The sequence below is a fragment of the Dasypus novemcinctus genome, chromosome 14 (genome assembly GCF_030445035.2).
Source record: "Dasypus novemcinctus isolate mDasNov1 chromosome 14, mDasNov1.1.hap2, whole genome shotgun sequence".
Classification (NCBI taxonomy): Eukaryota; Metazoa; Chordata; class Mammalia; order Cingulata; family Dasypodidae; genus Dasypus; species Dasypus novemcinctus.
Genome location: NC_080686.1, coordinates 16748087 through 16767420, shown reverse-complemented (window position 1 = coordinate 16767420; position 19334 = coordinate 16748087). Strand labels below are relative to the sequence as shown.

The window sequence follows — 19334 nt, the reverse complement described above, 5'->3', positions numbered from 1 at the left end:
AAGCCCGGGACCTCCCATGTGGTACGCAGGTACCCAACTGGTTGAGCCACATCTGCTTCCCCCTTGGCCATTTTTGATGGTAGAATTTTGCTAACTCATTTTCGTGATTCCACCTTCTATTTCCTGAAACATTTCCTAGACAATTCTTTTATATTTTGCAGCAAATAATTCTTACATCTGAAGAAGCCCTTTGGGCTCTAAATCTGAGTGTGGTTTCTATTGACTCCCATTTGTGCTGGTGTGTTTCCCACAGTTTGGTCATCTTTCACCAGGAGCCCATATTGGTTCATCTTCTGTAGGGAACCAAGGGCCAAAATCAAGGATGTTTTCTTTCCTTCAGAGAGGATGTGTGTTTGCTGCTTGAGACCTGGGACTACATCGAATTCCTAAAGCATCCTACTTTGACCTGGGAACCCTTAGCCCATTTCTACTTCTCCCTCTAGCAATGATGTTATCAGCATTTGCTCTTAAAGAAAACCCTCCTTTCCTGTGTTTAGCAGTCACTACTCAGGCATTAGCCCCTTATTTATCTTTTGCTTTGTGATTTGGTTTTTTTTTCAGGCTACTTTGTGGTTTTCCATACTTTCTGGGAGCACAGCAATGCAAAAAATTATATTTTATACCAAATCTCTTATCTGTGTTGGGAAGACCCTCGGTTTAACTACTCCGTCATCCTGCCAAAAGCTCTCTTTAGTTTTGAGGGGTAAAGGTTGTAATCTAAGAATTTCATACATAACTAACATGTCCTAATCACATGAAGGTTATAAAAGAACATTCTCACATAGACAAAGGGTCAAAATGTAAAATCAACATCCTTTTCTTGAAAACGCATCTTGAAGATGGATTACAACTGGCCCAGCAATGAAACATAAATGAAAAGCTCAAGACCAGAAAAAGTTAGTTATAAAAACCAGAATCATTAGCAAAGAAAACAATTAAACAGAGAGGACTAAATAATAGTTCAAAATTAGATTCAGGGGAAGTGGATTTGGCTCAACTGATAGAGCATCCGCCTACCATATATATGGGAGGTCCAGGGTTCAAACCCAGGGCCTCCTGACCCATGCGATGAGCTGGCCCACACGCAGTGCTGCCATGTGCAAGGAGTGCTGTGCCACGCAGGGGTGTCCCCCACATAGGGGAGCCCCACAGGCATGGAGTGCACCCCACAAAGAGAGCCACCCCACGTGAAAAAAGCGTAGCCCACCCAGGAGTGGTGCCACACACACCGAGAGCTGACGCAGCAAGATGGTGCAACAAAAAAAGAGACAGATTCCCGGAGCCACTGAGAATGCAAGCGGACACGGAAGAACACACAGCAAATGGACACAAGAGAGGAGACAAAGGGGGGCGGGGGGAAGAAATAAATAAAATAAATCTTAAAAAAAAAATTAGATTCAGGATGTAGGGACAGATCCCATTTTAATGCAACTGTATGTAAATGCTTGGAAAATTCCTTGAGGATATTAAAAAAACCGACTGGTGGTAATTATATCTGGAGGTTAGGACAAGATGGTCGATAACGCAATTGAAATGCTGTATTCTGTTGAAACACGTAAGGCAAAAAAAAAGCCATGAATAAAATTGGCACTTCTGGCCACTTGGTGACCTTAGTGGCCGGGGTGTCACCTGTCCTCGCAGGCTGGGAGGTCTTCTGCTCTATGAGCTCCTGGGAGGCTCTCCTGGGTCTCTGATCCTCTTGGTTTCTGACAGTTAGACTGCAAGGCACAAGGATTTGCACATCAGTGGAGACCAGGCTGGTCAAGGAAATCTCTTTTACACACATTTTAAAGATAACTTCACCCCCCCAAGTAGATTTTCTTCCTCTTCTTGAAAAAAAAAAAAGAACTTGATTGGTTTTAAGAAAATCAAAAGGAAGAAGGAAAAGAAATGATGGAGTTGGCACAAAATTCCCAAGAGAACTGGAAGCCGTTTGTGAACGAAATAATGCACAATTTATTTAAGCTTTGACATTTCCCCCCCCCCCCCCACATCTCATATTGTTTTGGAAAGGAGGAATATTTTTTAAGGAGATGTGCCCTTGAGAAAGTGAAGAATATATTTTTTGGTCAAGTGTTCTTTCCCTCGGTCTATCGTGGCTGTTAGAGCAGAGCAAGAAGATGTGCAGAGAGGCCAAGGGAGTGGCTCACTGTATTTTAGAAATATTCAGGAAGGAAGACCTGTGGTTAGAGATATTTTGACAAATTTTTGAGAAATAAAGAGGCAAAAAATCTTCAACCTCCCAGGAAGGGTTAAAAAAAAAAGTTTATTTTCAAGGGAAAAAAAACCATCAATAACTCCCTTCACAGCACCGAATGTCAGAAGCAATGAAGCAGAGCTGTGAGAAAGATTGACGTCTGGGCTTAGAAACCAGCTTGCCAGTTACCTTTCTTAAAAATGGACATTACTACATGTATCAACATGGATACGTCTCGGAAGCATAAGGTGAGAGAAAAAACCCAAGGAAATGAAATATTAAATGAGTTGACATTTCCTATATTCCTTCCTCCAGCCCATTTCCCCCTCTCCACCCAAGAGATAAGCACGACTTGTCATTGATTGCTCACATTCGTGTTTATGCTACTCCATACATACAGAGTATATTCATATGCCTCCTTTCGCACTTCGAATAAAAGGTGTTATAATATATAATGTTTTATCATTTGCTCTTTTTCTTCAGCACAGGAAGTTAAATGCTGTATGGCTGGTGTGGTTTGGAACTGTATGAACCTCAGAAAAGTATGTTCTTAAACATAAGCCATTCCTTTAGGTGGGGGTGGGGAGAGAAAGAGAAGGAGAGAGAGAGAGAGGGAGAGAGAAGGAGAGAGAGGGGGAGAGAAGGAGAGAGAGGGAGAGAGAGAGAGAGAGGGAGAGAGAAGGAGAGAGAGGGGGAGAGAAGGAGAGAGAGGGAGGGAGAGAGAGGGAGAGAGAAGGAGAGAGAGGGGGAGAGAAGGAGAGAGAGGGAGAGGGAGAGAGAGGGTGAGAGAGGGAGAGAGGGAGAGAGAGAGAGAGAGGGAGAGAGAGGGAGAGGGAGAGAGAGGGAGAGAGAGGGAGAGGGAGAGAGGGAGAGAGAGAGAGGGAGAGAGAGAGAGAGAGGGAGAGAGAGGGAGAGGGGGAGAGAAGGAGAGAGGGAGAGGGAGAGGGGGAGAGAGAGGGAGAGGGGGAGAGAAGGAGAGAGGGAGAGAGAGGGAGAGGGAGAGAGAGGGAGAGAGAGGGAGAGGGAGAGAGGGAGAGAGAGAGAGAGAGGGAGAGAGAGGGAGAGGGAGAGAGAGGGAGAGAGAGGGAGAGGGAGAGAGGGAGAGAGAGAGAGAGAGGGAGAGGGGGAGAGAAGGAGAGAGGGAGAGGGAGAGGGGGAGAGAAGGAGAGAGGGAGAGGGAGAGAGAAGGAGACAGAGGGAGAGAGAAGGAGAGAGAGGGAGAGAGAGGGAGAGGGGGAGAGAAGGAGAGAGGGAGAGGGAGAGAGAAGGAGACAGAGGGAGAGAGAAGGAGAGAGAGGGAGAGAGAGAGAGAGAGGGAGAGAGAAGGAGAGAGAGGGGGAGAGAAGGAGAGAGAGGGAGAGGGAGGGAGAGGGAGAGAGAGGGAGAGAGAGGGAGAGAGAGGGAGAGAGGGAGAGAGAGGGAGAGAGGGAGAGAGAGGGAGAGAGAGGGAGAGGGAGAGAGAAGGAGAGAGAGGGAGAGAGGGAGAGAGAGAGAGAGAGGGAGGGAGAGAGGGAGAGAGAGAGAGGGAGACAGAGGGAGAGAGAGGAGGGAGAGAGAGGGAGAGAGAGGGAGAGAGGGGGAGAGAGGGAGAGAGAGAGGGAGAGAGAGGGAGAGGGAGAGAGAAGGAGAGAGAGGGAGAGAGGGAGAGAGAGAGAGAGAGGGAGAGAGAAGGAGAGGGAGGGAGAGAGGGAGAGAGGGAGAGAGAGAGAGGGGAGAGAGAAGGAGAGGGAGGGAGAGAGGGAGAGAGAGGTAGAGAGAGAGAGAGGTGAGAGAAGGAGAGAGAGGGGGAGAGGGGGAGAGGGGGAGAGAAGGAGAGAGGGAGAGGAGGGAGAGAGAGGGAGAGCGCGCCCGCCACTGGAAGCAAAACGCTGTGCTCACTGGGACCCGTAAGAGAAAGGAAGAGGCCAGGAGAGGCCACCATGTGCTTTGCCATGAACCCGGGCGCCCGGGAGCAAGGCTCAGCTGGCAGCCAGCCCTCCGAATGCCAGCCTTTTGGGTAGTAAGCACTGCTGCATGACCCCTGGATTTGGACTTTCTCCTGCCCTCAAACCCACGAGCTAATAAATTCCCACTGTTTAAGCCAACCCATTGCATGGTTTTTGCTTGAGCAGCCGCAGAAACTAAAACAACAATGTCACACGCATAGCTATCCCGCCATCTAGGTATCCAGTCTGCTGTTCGTGAAACTGAGAGCTGTTTTCAATTTGCCATCATATTAATTCTGCAGAGTCTTTCTGCACTGCTCCATTTGCATACGTGGGAGAGTTTTTTCTAGGGAAGGTTGTGTTCTTGGAAGTGGAATTGCTGTTCGAGGGCTATGCACATCTTCAGATTTACCAGATGCTGCCAAATTGTTTTCCCAGTAGTTGTACCACTTTACACGCTCTCTGACAGTGTCTGAGAGTTCCCGTTTCTTTACTTTTCCCTAGCACATGATATTTACAGACTTTTAGACTTTTTGCCAACCCAATAGGTGTGAAGTGTTATCTCATTTTAATCCTCATTTATCTGAACCTTGTCAGTAGGGACACAAGTGGATTTTCTCTTCTATTTCATTTTATCTGTTTACTTTTCTTTTGGTTGTTATTTTCTTAGTAACTTCCTACAGTTCTTTATATATTCTGGATATGAATTTTTCTTTGTTAAATGCATTGTAACTGTCCTCTCCTAGTGCATTTTATCTTTTAGTTTTATTTTTGTTATTTTTTGTGAAACACATTTGAAAGATAACTTTATTAAGTAATAATTCACATACCATACAATTCACCAATTTAAATAGACAATACAATGGTTTTCTATATAATCATAAATTTGTGCAACCATCACCACGGTCAATTTTAGAACATTTTCATCACCCCCTAAAGAAACTGTACATATTAGTCATCACTCCCCATTTCCCACCAGCTGTAGGTGGCCACTACTTTATTTTCTGCTGCAATGGAATTGCCTTGTCTAGACATTTCATATGAATGGAATCATACAATATGTGGTCTTTTGTAACTGGCTTCTTTCACTCATCACAATGTTTTCAAGGTTCATCCCTGTTGTAGCAAGTATCAGAACTTCATTGTTTTTTATAGTTGGATACTACTCCCATATATGGATACTCCACATTTTGTTTATCCACTTTTTTAATATGGAGGTATATATATATGTGTGTGTGTGTAAATATATATACACATAGAATAATAAAAACATACATTTCTCAAATGTACTGGATACATACAAATATTTTTTGATTATATGTTACACAATATATTTGGTTCATAGTAACACAGTCATACAGTGTTTGTCCTTTTGTGTCTGGCTTGCTTCACCCAACATAATGTCCTCCAGGATCATCCATGTTGTCATATGCTTTAGACTTCATTTCTTCTTACAGCTGCACAGTATTCCATCATGTGAATACGCCAAGTTTGGTTATTCATTGGTTGATGGGCATATGGGTTGTTTCCACTTTTTGGTATTATGAGTCATACTACAGTGAACATTCACGTACAATGTTTTGTATGAACATATGTTCTCATTTCTCTTGTTAAAAACATGTTTACATCTTAATTTAGCCAAATTTATCAGTCTTTTCCTTTTAGGGATTTTGCTTTTTTTCCCCTTATTCAAAAGTATTTCTTCTCAACACCGCAGTCATAAACATATTATCCTACATTTTCTTCTTGGCTATTCACATGTAGGTTTTATATTTATATTTTTTTAAGTTTTATTTATTTATTTCTCCCCACCCCCCGCCCTGTAGGCTGTTTGCGCTCACTGACTGCTCTCTGTGTCCTCCCTGTGTCTGCTCGTCTTCTTTTTAGGAGGCACCGGGAACAGAGCCTGGGACCTCCCGTGCAGGAGGAGGAGCCCTATAGCCTGAGCGCCCTCCGCCGCCTGCTTTGTCTCTCACTGTGTTTCCTTGTGTGTCTCCTCATTGCATCATCTTGTCATCAGCTCATTGTCTTGCTCACTGACTTTAGGAGGCACCAGGAACTGAGCCTGGGACCTCCCACGTGGTAGGCAGGTACCCAACTGCTTAAGCCACATCTGCTTCCCTCACATGTAGGTTTTACATCATCTGGAATTTTTTTCTGGGGAAGTGGAGAATTGATTTTTGTACACCATGCAATGTGGAAGTATTAGTCTATAGTCTATAATTCTTTCCCACATGGATGCTACATAGTACCCAGAGATTTTCTTAGATGTGGGACTCTTCAAAGCTCAAACCAAGGAAGTCCCGGGCCAAATGATATATTACCTACCCTAGAAAGACCCTACCACCAAACATCCTGAGATTTATTTATTTATTTATTTATTTAAGATTTATTTATTTAGTTCTCCCCTTCCCTCCACTGTCTGCTCTCCATGTCCATTTGCGGTGTGTACTTCTGTGTCTGCTTGTCTTCTCATTAGGTGGCTCTGGGAACCAATCCTGGGACCTCTGGAGAGGGAGAGCTGCTTATTCTCTTGCGCCACCTCAGCTCCCTGGTCTGCTGCATGTCTTATCTCTCTTCCATGTCTCTTTTTGTTGCGTCATCTTGCTGTGTCAGCTGTCCACATGGGCCAGCACTCCTGTGCAGGGCAGCACTCCATGAGAGGCAGCTCGCCACACGAGCCAGCTCGCCTTCACCAGGAGGCCACAGGTGTCAAACCCTGGACCTCCCATATGGTAGACGGCAGCCCAATTGCTTGAGCCACATCCACTTCCCTCCTGGGATGTACTGAATAGTTCAGGCTCTCATTCACTGATTGGACCTTTGTTATGTGTTGATAAAGTTTTCCATATTTCTTTGGTTGTCTTCTATTGATGTGAAAATTATACATGACATTTCTGATGAATAACGAATACCATTAAATTTGAAAGAAATTATAGATAATGTTTCTTTTCCTAATAGTCTACAGTGATTTGATTTGTCTATCATTGACAGGAAATTATTTGTTTAGAGTTTTGGTTTTACACTTTTAACACAAAGTTACAGGCTGCATCTTATGGTTGCACTTGACCCCTTTGTGTCCATCCTGGTGACTTACTCCTCGTGGCTGCACCTGCTTTCCCTTTGCTTCCTGAAGTCCCTCCTTTTATAGTTCCTAAGGAAGGTCTGTGGGTAGCGTTGGCCTTGGTATGTGTACAACTGTCCTTTTACCCCCACATCAATGATCGTTTGAATAAATTTTGTGTGCAGTAAGTTTTAGTTATTTCTCTCCAGTACTTTGAAGATATTTCTCTGTAGTCTTTTATATTCACACAGAGTAAGTGCTGTTATTGTTATTGCTATTATTATTAGGTCTAGGTCTATGTTCCTATTTTATTTGCTATCCCTGGGATTCACTGGAGGAGCCTACTCTGTGTTCTGCCACCGTCAGTACAAATCAGGCCAAGGGCTCAGCCTTCTGTTGCCCAAGGCAGCAGAGAAGCGAGGAAGGGATGGAGCATCTGGGACCACACCTGCAACCGAAATCCTTGCACATCTCTGACAATCATGCTGACTCAGCCCTGAGATCTATTAATGTAAAAGAGTGGAGAAGGCACCTACACATACACTCTCTCCCATTAGACCCCCACATGTTTTCTCAAGCTACCACCCAAGCTTCTTCAGTTTCCTAGATGTTTGTCTAGACTCCTACTTGGAATCAAAGTCTTGCCTTGCATGCCACACTGCTTTACCTGTTGTCGACTCTGTTGCCCCCATATTCCTACTTGCTATCTGGAGTTCTGCCCCAAAATTCCTAGCCTCCCAGCATCAGGATTCCATCCGTCCTCAGATGCATCTATTGCTGTGCATTATCTCCTGGGTTGACTAGGAGCCAACCAAACCTTCCTGGACAGTCCCTATTCTTCTTTCCTGCCTTCCTTCCTCCCTCTCTCTGTGTTTTACTCAGGAGATACCTGGGATTGAACTCTGGACCTTGTACATGTGAAGCAGGCACTTAACCGCTGAGTATACCTGCTCCCCCTTTCTTCCTTAAAAAAAAAACAACAACTTTTTCATCATAGTAACATGTGTATAAATCTAATTTTCCCATTTTAACAACTTTCAAATGTACAATCAAGAGGTATTAATTCCATTCAAAATTTTGTACTACATCGCCAACCTCCAACTTTTTCATCACCCCGTACAGAAGCTCTGCATCCATTAAGCAACAACTCCTTCTCCTTCCTATCCCCACCCCCTGGTAAACTGTCATTTACTTTCTGTTTCTATGAAATTTGCTTATTCTAGCTAGTGAGATCATAACATATTTGTCCTTCTGCATCTGGCTTATTTCACGCAACATGATGCCATCAAGGTGCATCTTTGTTGTAGCATGTGTCAGAACGTCACTCCTTTTCATGGATGAATAACACTTCACCGTGTGTGTATCCCAGACATTTCCTCCCCAGAGACCAGTTCTTTTAGTTCTCTATCACTCTTCTTGATTAGTCCCAATATCAGTAGATAGTGAGGTCTCAGACTAATGTATAGCCAAGCCTACATAGATTTACAATATATATAGTTTTTGAGATACTGGGCTTGGGGATTGAGCCTGGGACCTTGTATGTGGAAAACCGGCACTCAACCACTGAGCTATATACTGGCTCCCCTGAGTTGGTTTTTCCATTTGCTTGATTGTTTTGTTTTGTTTTGTTGTTTTGTTTAGGAGGTTCCAGGGATCAACCACTTGAGCTTTTAATACATCCATTCCCTGCTTTACAATAATTTAATTGCCTAAAGTTGTCACCAAGTCGGCTGACACTGAGTACCACACATATGTCCAGGATTTAGAGATGCAACCTTTCCTATTTTTATGTGTAAACTGTGTACATTTCTTCAGATTTTTAACTGTAACACAAAAGGTCATAAATATTTTATGTTCATCATATACCTCTTCTACTTCAGCAAAGACTGTGTATCTTCCTGTACCCAGGAAGTTAGTCTACATTTTGAGATTTCTCTCTGTTTTCAGCATATATTTTGACATTTCTCTTTATTAAAAACCAAAAAGTAAATAAAACAGAAATGGCAGAAGATGAAATCCAGGCCCTCTATACTTTATACATCTAGCCTTAAAAACCCATCTCAAATCTTAACTCCTCCCTAAAGCCTTTACCACCAATTACGGACTTCCCTGAGTGTACCCATTTCTAACCATCCAGGCACTATTTCTGCTCAAATGTTACTTTTAGATCCCAGACTGTCTTAACAGGACTCCTCTAGTTGTTTAACATATGTAAGGCTGTGTATTAGTCAGCCAAAGGGACGCTGATGCAAAGTATCAGCAATCTGTTGGCTTTTAGAAAGGGTATTTATTTGGGGTAGAAGCTTACAGTTACAAGGCCCAAAAGAGTCCAACTCAAGGTTGCTTTCCCACCAAAGTTGGTTGTCACTTGTGGAAGTAAGATGGCGGGTCTGGTCTCTCCTTCCAACTTCCCCTTAAGGCTCCGTGGATCTAGCTTCTTCTGATCTCAGCTGTAGGCTGACAAAGGGCTCGTCTCTCAGGAATTCCAGTTACTTTCCTCACCAAAGTCTGTTTCCATGTGTTGGAACAAGATGACTGCCGCTGTCTGCCAGGGTTCAGGCTTCCTCTTCCTCTTAAGGCTTCGTGGTCCCAGCTTCTTCCAATATCGGCTGTAGGCTGGGGTAAGTCTCATCTTTCTTCCGGGCCTCCTTTCTCTCTGGACTCAGCTGCTCTGCTCTCTCCACAAGGCCAGCTATAAACACACAGGTGAATGGCTTGTCGCTCTTCCCAGGGCCTCTGCTGTGCCTAACGGAGCCTTCTCTCTTTCCTCACGCATCTGCTTCTCTCTGTATTTACTTCCTGGGCTCCGGTATCAAAACTCCAACTCTCTCCTCTGCCGTGTTGTTTTCTGTGGGAGTGTCCACCTGCCAAGGGGGCGGGGACTCAACATCCCACTTATGTGGCCCAATCACAGCCCTGATCCTAATTTAATCAAGAAAAAGCAAAACCTTTGAAGATAATACAATCTAATATGCCCAGAGGAACAGGTCAGTTAACAAACATAATCCAATACCTATTTTTGGAATTCACAAACAATATCAAACTGCTAAAAGGTCAGAGGAATAACTACATTTACAAACATAACCCTTCTCTTTTTTTTGGGACTCATAAATAATCTTAAAATGCCACAGACTGATTTTAGGGATTTGAATATGAGTCCCTCAAAAGCTAGAATGTATCCTTGTCTTTTTCCTTTCTTTTTTTCCGGTATCTGTATTATTTTTCTGGGGTTGCCGTAACAAAGCACCACAGATTAGGTGACTCAAAACAACAGACATGAATTCTCTCACGGTTCTGAAGGCCGGAAGTCCAAAATCAAGGTGTGGGGAGGGGCATGTGCCCTTTGAAGGCTCTGCGGGGGAGACGGCTCCCTGGCTCTCTTCCTTGGCTCCTCCTAGGTCCTAGTGGCCACTGGCTCTCCTTGAAGCTGCATGCTCCAATCTCTGCATCTGTCATCCCATGGCCTTCTCTCCTGTGCGTCTCTGTCCAAAATCCCGTCTTCTTATAAGGACGTCAGTCATATCGGATTTGGAGCCCACCTGCATTCAGTGTGACATCACCTTGACTCATCTGCCCAGAGCCTTTCCCAAGAAAGGTCACAGTCACAGGTACCAGGACTTAGGAGTTCACATCTTTCACACAAGTCATCCCATGACAGTGTCCTTCACAGATACCACGTCCATGTCTGGCATATATGAGACCTGCATTTTTCTGTCTGGTTGGATGATGACTTTGGGGGGAAGGAGGAAAGGAGCAGGCTGGGGAGATGGAGGTGGGGGATAATTTTTAGGTGTTCCTCTCCTCTTCCCTTCTCAATTTTCCCGTTACATATACACCCACACATACTCATCAGAATGCAAATTTATTTTGTTTATTCTGTTTAAAAAATTATATATATGTATATCTCATTGGCGGGCAGCTCTCCACCTGCAGCCCCAGATTGCTTTGTAATAGCTTACAAAACATTTGTTGAATTCATCATACATTGGTATTATCCAGGGGTAACTATTTTCCCATTTAAAAACCTTTCCCTCAAAGAATAACTAAAAAAGAAAAAGAAAAAAGATGAAGGAAAAAAAAAGCCCCAAAAATATAGTACCAACTTTGCTTGTGCTACAAAAACCATATTAATTCTAAGTTAATTAACTCACTCTATTAAGTCTCAAGGTAAAATAAGAATATTGGGTTTGGTTTTGTGAGCGATGAACATGATCAAGCATTTTTTCCCCTTCCTCATTTTTTTTTCATTAATAAGGAGACCTTGACTATGTCATTTAGCTCTTCTGTGCATCTTTCTGAACACTAGAGGAACAACTGAGTTAGCAGGTGGAATTATGTAAGTGTCTGAAAAAGAACTTTTCAGGAGTCATGTTTCCGTAACTTGTTGAGCTGCCTTTTCTGTTCTTTTATTTTTGTGAATTGGAAATAAAGTTGTTAAAGAAGCAAAAACTAAACAAAAAAAAGAGAGAGAGAAAAAAGGAAGAGCCCAGATCTTACCACGAGCAGCTGCAGCAGCAGCACCAGCAGAAGCAGCAGGCGTTGGAGCCTCGGTCGCCCACGGGATGCTGGGTGGGGGGCGCCCCTGGAGTCTCCGGGGCTGCAGCCATCTGCCGTTTCCGCATCTCCATGCGTTCTGATCCCATACACTGTAATGATGGGTGTAAAAAGGGGGTGGGGTGGGAACTGTCAGCATGACAAGGATGCCACAACCCGAGGGACTCGCCGTTTGGGTCGCTGAGCGGATGCCAGACTGACTCTGTCCAGGTCAAGTCTGCGAACTCTGGTGAAAATGGTGCTTAGGGTCTTAGAATCCATTAATTTCTCAAACATTTATTTAATGTCCCGCATCTGCCAAACATGCCGGTAAATTCCAGGAATAGAGAGACACTGAGAACACCAAAGTTCATAGCAGGATTCACGACAGCCAAAAGGCAGCACCCACGGAAGACGAACGGGTAACAAAACGCGACATATACAGGCAGTGGGGTATTATGCAGCCATAAAAAGGAGTGATGTTCTGATACAGGCGACAGCATGGATGAACTTTGAAAAGATAATGCTAAATGAGATAAGCCAGGCACAAACAAATATTGTGTGATCTCACTTAGATGAAATATCTTGAATAAGCAAATTCATAGAGATAGAATATAGATAAGCAGGTATCAGGGGCTGCAGAGTTTCAATTTGGAGTGATAAAAATGTTTTGAAAATGGGTGGTGGTGATGGTAGCACAAGGCACTGGATATAATTAACACCATTGAAATAGATATTTGAATGTGGTTAAAAGGGGGAAATTTGGGGTTGTATATACGTTACTAGAATAACAATTAAAGAAAAAAATCCAACACAGCAGTGAACTCTCTAAGTTGAACCATGGACTAGAGTTAATAATAAAATTATAAAAATGTTCTTTCATCAATTACAACAAATGTACCACACCAATACAAGATGTTAATAAAAGGGTGGTATATGAGGACTCTGTATTTTATGAATGATTGTTCTGTAAACCTACAACTTCTCTAAAAAAGAAAACAACAGAAGTCAAAGGCAAATTCTATCAAAGTCTGTCCTTAAACAATATTTACATAGCTTTATTGAGGTATACCTGACATACAATAAACTGCACTTGCTTAAATATAATACACCATTTGCTAAGTTTTGACATGTATACTCTTGTGAACCCATCACCACAATCTGAGTTAACACATCCATCACCCAATGTTTCCCCATGTCCCATGGTACTCCCCACTCTTTCCTGTCCCAGACAGTCACTGATTGGCTTTCCATAACTATATATTAGTTTGCATGTTCTAGAATTTTATAGAGTCATATAAAATATAATCCTTTTTGCTCAGCTTCCTTCTATCAACATAATTATTTTGAGTTTGTTGCTTGTGTTGCGGACTAGAATTCCAGTGTCCAGATATACCACAATTTGCTTATCCATTCACTTGCGCATGTTTTTGATGAATGCTGAAAATCTTAAATATATTAGACACTGTCAGATGAAAACAGAGGCATGAGTTGCTGCAACAGTATTCAAATTCATGCACTGTATACAGGTGTAACTCATTTCTACTTTTTGTCTTTCCCTATTGAATAATGTTGGATGATTACATTTAATATTTCTATTGGATTAGTCCTGAGTTGTCAACTCTATTCCTAATGGATAATTCCTCATTTCTTTTTCTTTACTCTTCTCTATCTCAATTCATTCTTGTTGAAGTTTACCTTTTTATCATAGCCTATTTCATTTTTCTTCTGTATCATTAATACTTCTTAGATAGTTTCTTAGAAGTCTTACACATGGCTCAATAATTTTGGCCTCTTAAATCATTTACACTTTGGAATAAATGACAAGATGTATAGAAATACAGACCATTTCTATAAAAATATACTACTTTCCACCTCTCTGTTCCCAAATCTCTAAATTAATAGGTATGGTTTCACTTCATTACTAGGTTCTGGAGTGTCGAAGAACAGGAGTGTTTGTCTATATAATTATTTATATCTTTCTATCTTCATAAAGGGATTATTTTTTCCCCATGATTTTGGAAGAATTTATCCTGCTTGTCTGTGGAGGAATTGAAGAGGCTGAGAGCCAACTAAAAATTCTACTTAACCACGGATACTGAAAGGTAGGCAAAATGTTGGTCATTGTTAAAGTTCTATGATTAACACATGGGTGCTTGTTATACTATTCTCTCGACATTTATTTATATTTGAAACTTTCTTTAATAAACAGTTTTTTAAAATGCTGAATTTTTTCACATTAAAATCTTTTTAAAGATTTATTTTTATTTATGCCCCCCCCCTTTGTTTGTGCCTGCTGTCTGTTCTCTGTGTCTATTTGTTGTGTGCTCTCTTTGTCTGCTTGTCTTCCTTTTAGGCAGCACCGGGAAACAGACCTGGGACCTCCCATGTGGGAAAGAGGCGCCCAATCGCTCGAGCCACCTCCGCTTCCTGCTTGCTGTGTCTCTCATTGTATCTCTTCGTTGTGTTGTATCGTTGTGTCAACTCGATTGCATCAGCTCGCTGCTTTGCTCATCTTCTTTAGGAGGCACTGGGAACCAAACCCAAGACCTCTCGTGTGGTAGGTAGGCACCCAACTGCCCGAGCCACATCCACTTCCCTTTAAAACATTATTGACAAGATCAAATGGATTTTCTCCATCAAACAGTTAATGAAGTGAATTACTTAATGCTGAATCACTCTAACCTTACTAAGGTAAACTTTTTGGGGGCCTAATATATGATTATTCTCTTATAACTTTGATTTGGTAATATGCTATCAGGAGTTTCTCTCTGTCAGTCTATCTCTATCATCTATCTTTCTGTATCTATCAATCATCTATGGATCTATCAATTATCTATCTTCATAAGGGAATTATTTTTTCCTCATTATGGAATTTTGTCCATAAATCACTGGACCCTTTTAGACTTCTTATTTACTATATTTTCAGTTTCTTTTTTGACTTTTGTTTTTTTCTATAATTTCTTCCTTTTTTTTAGTCGGTATATAGTATTTGTCATTTCCTGAAATAGAAGCATCCGTTTCCTCTCGGTTTCAGATTTATTGGAACTTGTTATTAGCCATCTCATAATTGGCACAGTGAGATGTTTTAAATTACTGCATGTTTATTAAAAAGGCAAATGTGTTGCTATTTAGGGAAGAGTTGCATATGCAGTGTTACCAGCATTTTATAGAGAGTAAATATTTTTTTCAGTAGTATCTAATTTAATATGAAGTCTAATAGCACAGTGTAAATGAATGTTCTTTACTTGTTAACCATTTAGGAGACTGAAAAAATATGCCATTGGTGTATGCACTGATACAGCCAGTCCTTTTAGGCATTGATATGTCATCTGCTTAACCGAACGCACTTCATGTACCTTTCCTTTGTCTTCATTCTATCTGAGGGAGAACTCAGTACCCATTTAATTTCCATTTGCTCTTTCTAAATACCGCAGAAACAGTGCTTCTTTGGCACTGTCGCTCCATCCCCTTTTCCGGGGGGTGGAGTGTGCATGCACTGTACTGTCTGGCAGAGACGACCCGGCACTGCTCCATTATCGGCTGGGACGACTCAAGGGGGCCACATACTTAATCCTCCAGAAACCACCTGCCCACACTAGCAGATCCTAAAGCTCAGAAGGGAGGGGAATGTAAAGTCAGTGTAAGCAATCTCAGCTGCTTTATTCTATAATTTATGGCATTTCAAAAGCAGCCTGAGGAAATGGGAATAATACAGGTTGGCAGCTTATTAAATATTTCAGATCCTAAGGAAGAGATAATCCTACAGAGGCATGGCTTTTCCAAATTCCTAGGAAACTGACATTTATGATGACTTGTTTTCAAAGTGCCAACTAAACGCAAAGAAAGCTCTTCATCTTGATCACGATCTTTTAGGTAAGTGGGAGTTAAAAACAGTGAGAAAAAATGTTGACCTGACTGAAATTAGCTTGGAAAGGTTATTTCTTATTTTCTGGTAAACTTAAACTCAGTACTATAATTCTATTAATAGCTGTTTACTTTCATTATTGAATATTTTCATTGTTGTTTCCAAATTCTGAAGGTCGCCATGATTTTCAGAATTACACTGTGGGAATATGAAGAAGCATCAGGTAATATGTGAAAAATAAATCTCTCATCTCTTGAGGCCCAAGAGCTGAGGTCTGGCTTCATAAGGGTACAGAAGTATAGATGAGATCCCAATGAAGGACACAAATTCACGACCTTCTTCAGAGACCCTCACAAACAAATTCCCCTGGTGGGGACCCAAATCCATTGATACAGCCTCTAAGCTGCTTTTTTTCCCCCCCAAAAGCCTTACTTATTTATCCTGCCTCCCGCCCCTCTTCATCATTTGCGGTTGCTCTCTGTGTCCATTTGCTGTGTGCTCTCTGTGTCTGCTCATCTTTTCTTTAGGAGGCACCGGAAACCAAACCTGGGACCTCCCATGTGGGAGAGGGGCACCCAATCACCCAAGCCACCTTAGCTCCCTGGTTTTTTGTCTCTCATTGTCTTTCCTTTCTGTATCTCTTTTGTTATATCACCTTGTTGCGTCAGCTCGCGGTGCCTGCCCACTGCCAGCTTGCCTTGTCCAGGAGGCACTGGGAACCGAGCCTGGGCCCTCGAACGTGGTAGGTAGAAACCCAATTGCCTGAGCCACCTCCGCCTCCCTGCTTTTGTTTTTAACACACCTGGGCGCTTGAAGTATTTTCGCTCTGGAGCAGAGGATGGCTGCTTCTGGATAGCAGAATGTCTGCTAGTTGGCTCTCTGCCAGGGCAATGCTGTTCTGCTCAGTACCTCTGTGTCCCACTGCAGCTGCTATTGCGGATTGTGACAGTTTGAGATTATGTCCAAAACAGAAAGATTAGGTTTGTAAACTAATCTCTTTCTCTGGGCGTGACACCCTTTGATTGTGTTGAATTCCGTTGAGGGGGCTTTGATGACCATTACTTGATAAGATCACTTCAGGGCTTGTGATTGGGCTTTATCAGAAGAGAGATAGTAGAAATTAGGAAGTCATGGGGCCAAAGCCAGCTTAGCGGGACAGTAGCCATGTCCACACAGCCTTTACCGGGAGCCAGAAGAATGGCCTCGATTTCCACGTAAGAATGAACCGTAATGTTTAATGAGGATGCAGAGGTTCCTGGGAGGTGATTTTAATGTTTCTATCCAGAACTATCATTGGCATTAGCCTCAGGATGATTGAGCACATTAACCTGGATCTGAGTTGGCCAAGCAATGTGATAAGTTATTAATGATATTATTTTAAAGGTCATTTAAAAAGATGAAAACGACCCATGAACATGGGTTTAAAAAACATATGATACTGGGAAGCGGCTGTGGCTCAATCAGTTGGGCTCCCGCCTACCATACGAGAGGCCCTTGGTTCATGTCCCGGGGACTCCTGGTGAAGGCAGGCTCGCCTGCACACTGCAGAGTACCACCTCAGCAAGGTGATGCAACAAAAAGAAGGGAGACAAGCAAGAACACAGAAGAGCCCACAGCGAATGGACACAGAGAGCAGGCAGCACACAAAAAGCCTCAAGGGGGCGTGGATAAAAGAACAAACAAACAAAAACTGTGATACTAAAGTATTCCCAACCAAAGGCGTTTCCTAGAGGATAACATCATCTTCTGTTTTTGTACATCCTTTCAGATATCTACACACACATACACAGTTTAGGAAAATACAACTGTTCAGTGCCTCTAATTTTTCACCTGATAAATTCTTTCCACATTAGCACATGCAGATCTAGTTCTCACACCAGGATGAGTTAGGTTTTCCCCAACTTATAACTGTTCCCACAGTTTTGTACCTCAGAAGAAACAACTCGGGGATGGATGTGGCTCAAGTGGTTGAGCGCCTGCTTCCCATATACGAGGTCCCGGGTTCGATCCTCATTACCTCCTAATAAACAAAAACAAACAAACAAAAAAACATACAACACACAACTAAAATGATTTCTTCTAAAAGTACAATCCATATGTGCATTTGCTTATCTAGTATTTGGGCACATAAAGATTGCTAATTCATTGATTCATTGAATGAAAGCAGATATAGGAAAGGGGATGACCTATGAAGGGTCTAGTAAGAGCATAAGTATTCTCACTTGTCCTAGGGGGTAGTATCAGCTATCAACCTTAGTCTAAGGACAGCCAGGGGGCAGAACATCTGTGCTTAGCAGAGAAGGCTATAAGTAAAGGTCTGTGGAATAAATGAACATTAAAACAAAGAGAGGGTGCTGGTTGTAATGTCACATCTTATGTAAAATAACGATTATATTTTGCTTTGCCAGAGAGTTTTTCCTAGTCCTTTTAGTGTGTCGTATGTAGAAAATATCGTTCCATTCATATATCTGAAGGCTCCAATTTAATGAGCAACCTTCAAGGCAGACTAAGAGAAGTGATAGTTCAGGGGAGCTGATGTAGCTCATGGGTTGAGCACTTGCTTCCCATGTATGAGGTTCTGGGTCCAATCCTTGGTACCTCCTAAAAACAAACAAGGGAAGAAAAAAAAAACCAACTCTCATTGGGGAACAGATGTAGCTCAGGGGTTGAGCACCTGCTTCCCCTGTATGAGGTCCTGGGTTCAATCTCTGGGATCTCCAAAAAAATAAAAGAAGGAGAGAGAGAAATGACAGTTCGTACTTTTTAGGATCTAGAGCACACAAGACTTTCACAGGCATGACCTCATTTCATCCTTCCCGTAACTATGCGCTAGGCAAGGCAGAGGCTAGTTCCATTTTTCAGGTGAAGAACACCCAGGCTTATGGTGGCTTAACTCCTCTCCCTTAAGGCCACACAATGACCTGTAATCCTGTCACCAACACTTTTCTTCTTTCCTTCTTGTCTGTTGAAGTGGCACTGGCAGAAATTCAACACCTCAGTGTAAACACATGTATTTAGACATCCATTGATATGATAATTTCCAATGAGATGTTCACGGTTCCTTTAACCTGACTTGATCTGTTTACTTTTTTGTAGGCCACTGAAGTTAAGGGATTTGTCCCTGGCCACACAACTAGGTGACAGCATGTGTGAGACCAGAAGGCCACAAACCCACAAACTCCTAGTCTAACACACCCACTTGCTATTCTTTCTTTCCAATACCTCAGGCTGTCTCCTGGGAGACTGTACATATTTTTATAAACATTAACGTGAACTTCCATTTTAAAGCATGCCCATCAATTGCTGACATTTTCTTTGGCTTGAATGCAGAAGCCATTTGCAAATGAAATCAACAGATAAAGGACCTTACCAAAGGCAGAGCATTAACTTAAACCTCAGCTTGAAAATAGAGAAACTCATTTTAAACAAGAAACCATACCTTCGGTAAACAGGAATGCAATTTGGCAAACTTTCAACTGTTTCTAGGCAGAACACAGAGAGAGATGAAAAGTTCCAGTTTCCCTGCTTGTAAAAAGACAGTGAACTCTCAAGAAATGTTTGCTACATGATTATTCCTATGTCTATGTGTCAGGATTTAAGTTTTGTGGTTTGTATTGTTATTTATGAACAGGATATTTATTCAGGAGATTCAAATTGTTTTCTTTAGGCCTTCCTTGTCCAGTTGGAATCTTCTTACTCTATTTTCAGTTTAAACTAATCAAGAAAGTTTTCCGGGAAATGGACGTG

The 19334-nt window shown here is 42.3% G+C and overlaps 1 protein-coding gene across 1 annotated transcript in view; it reads right to left on the bottom strand.

Moving 5' to 3' along the window:
* Positions 1-19334, bottom strand: part of RGS20 (regulator of G protein signaling 20) — a 71044-nt gene that overhangs the window by 13015 nt on the left and 38695 nt on the right. Inside the window, 3 exon segments of the mRNA XM_023585023.3 lie at positions 1630-1661; positions 1664-1718; positions 11684-11832. Coding sequence (XP_023440791.2) covers positions 1630-1661; positions 1664-1718; positions 11684-11832 — 236 coding nt within the window.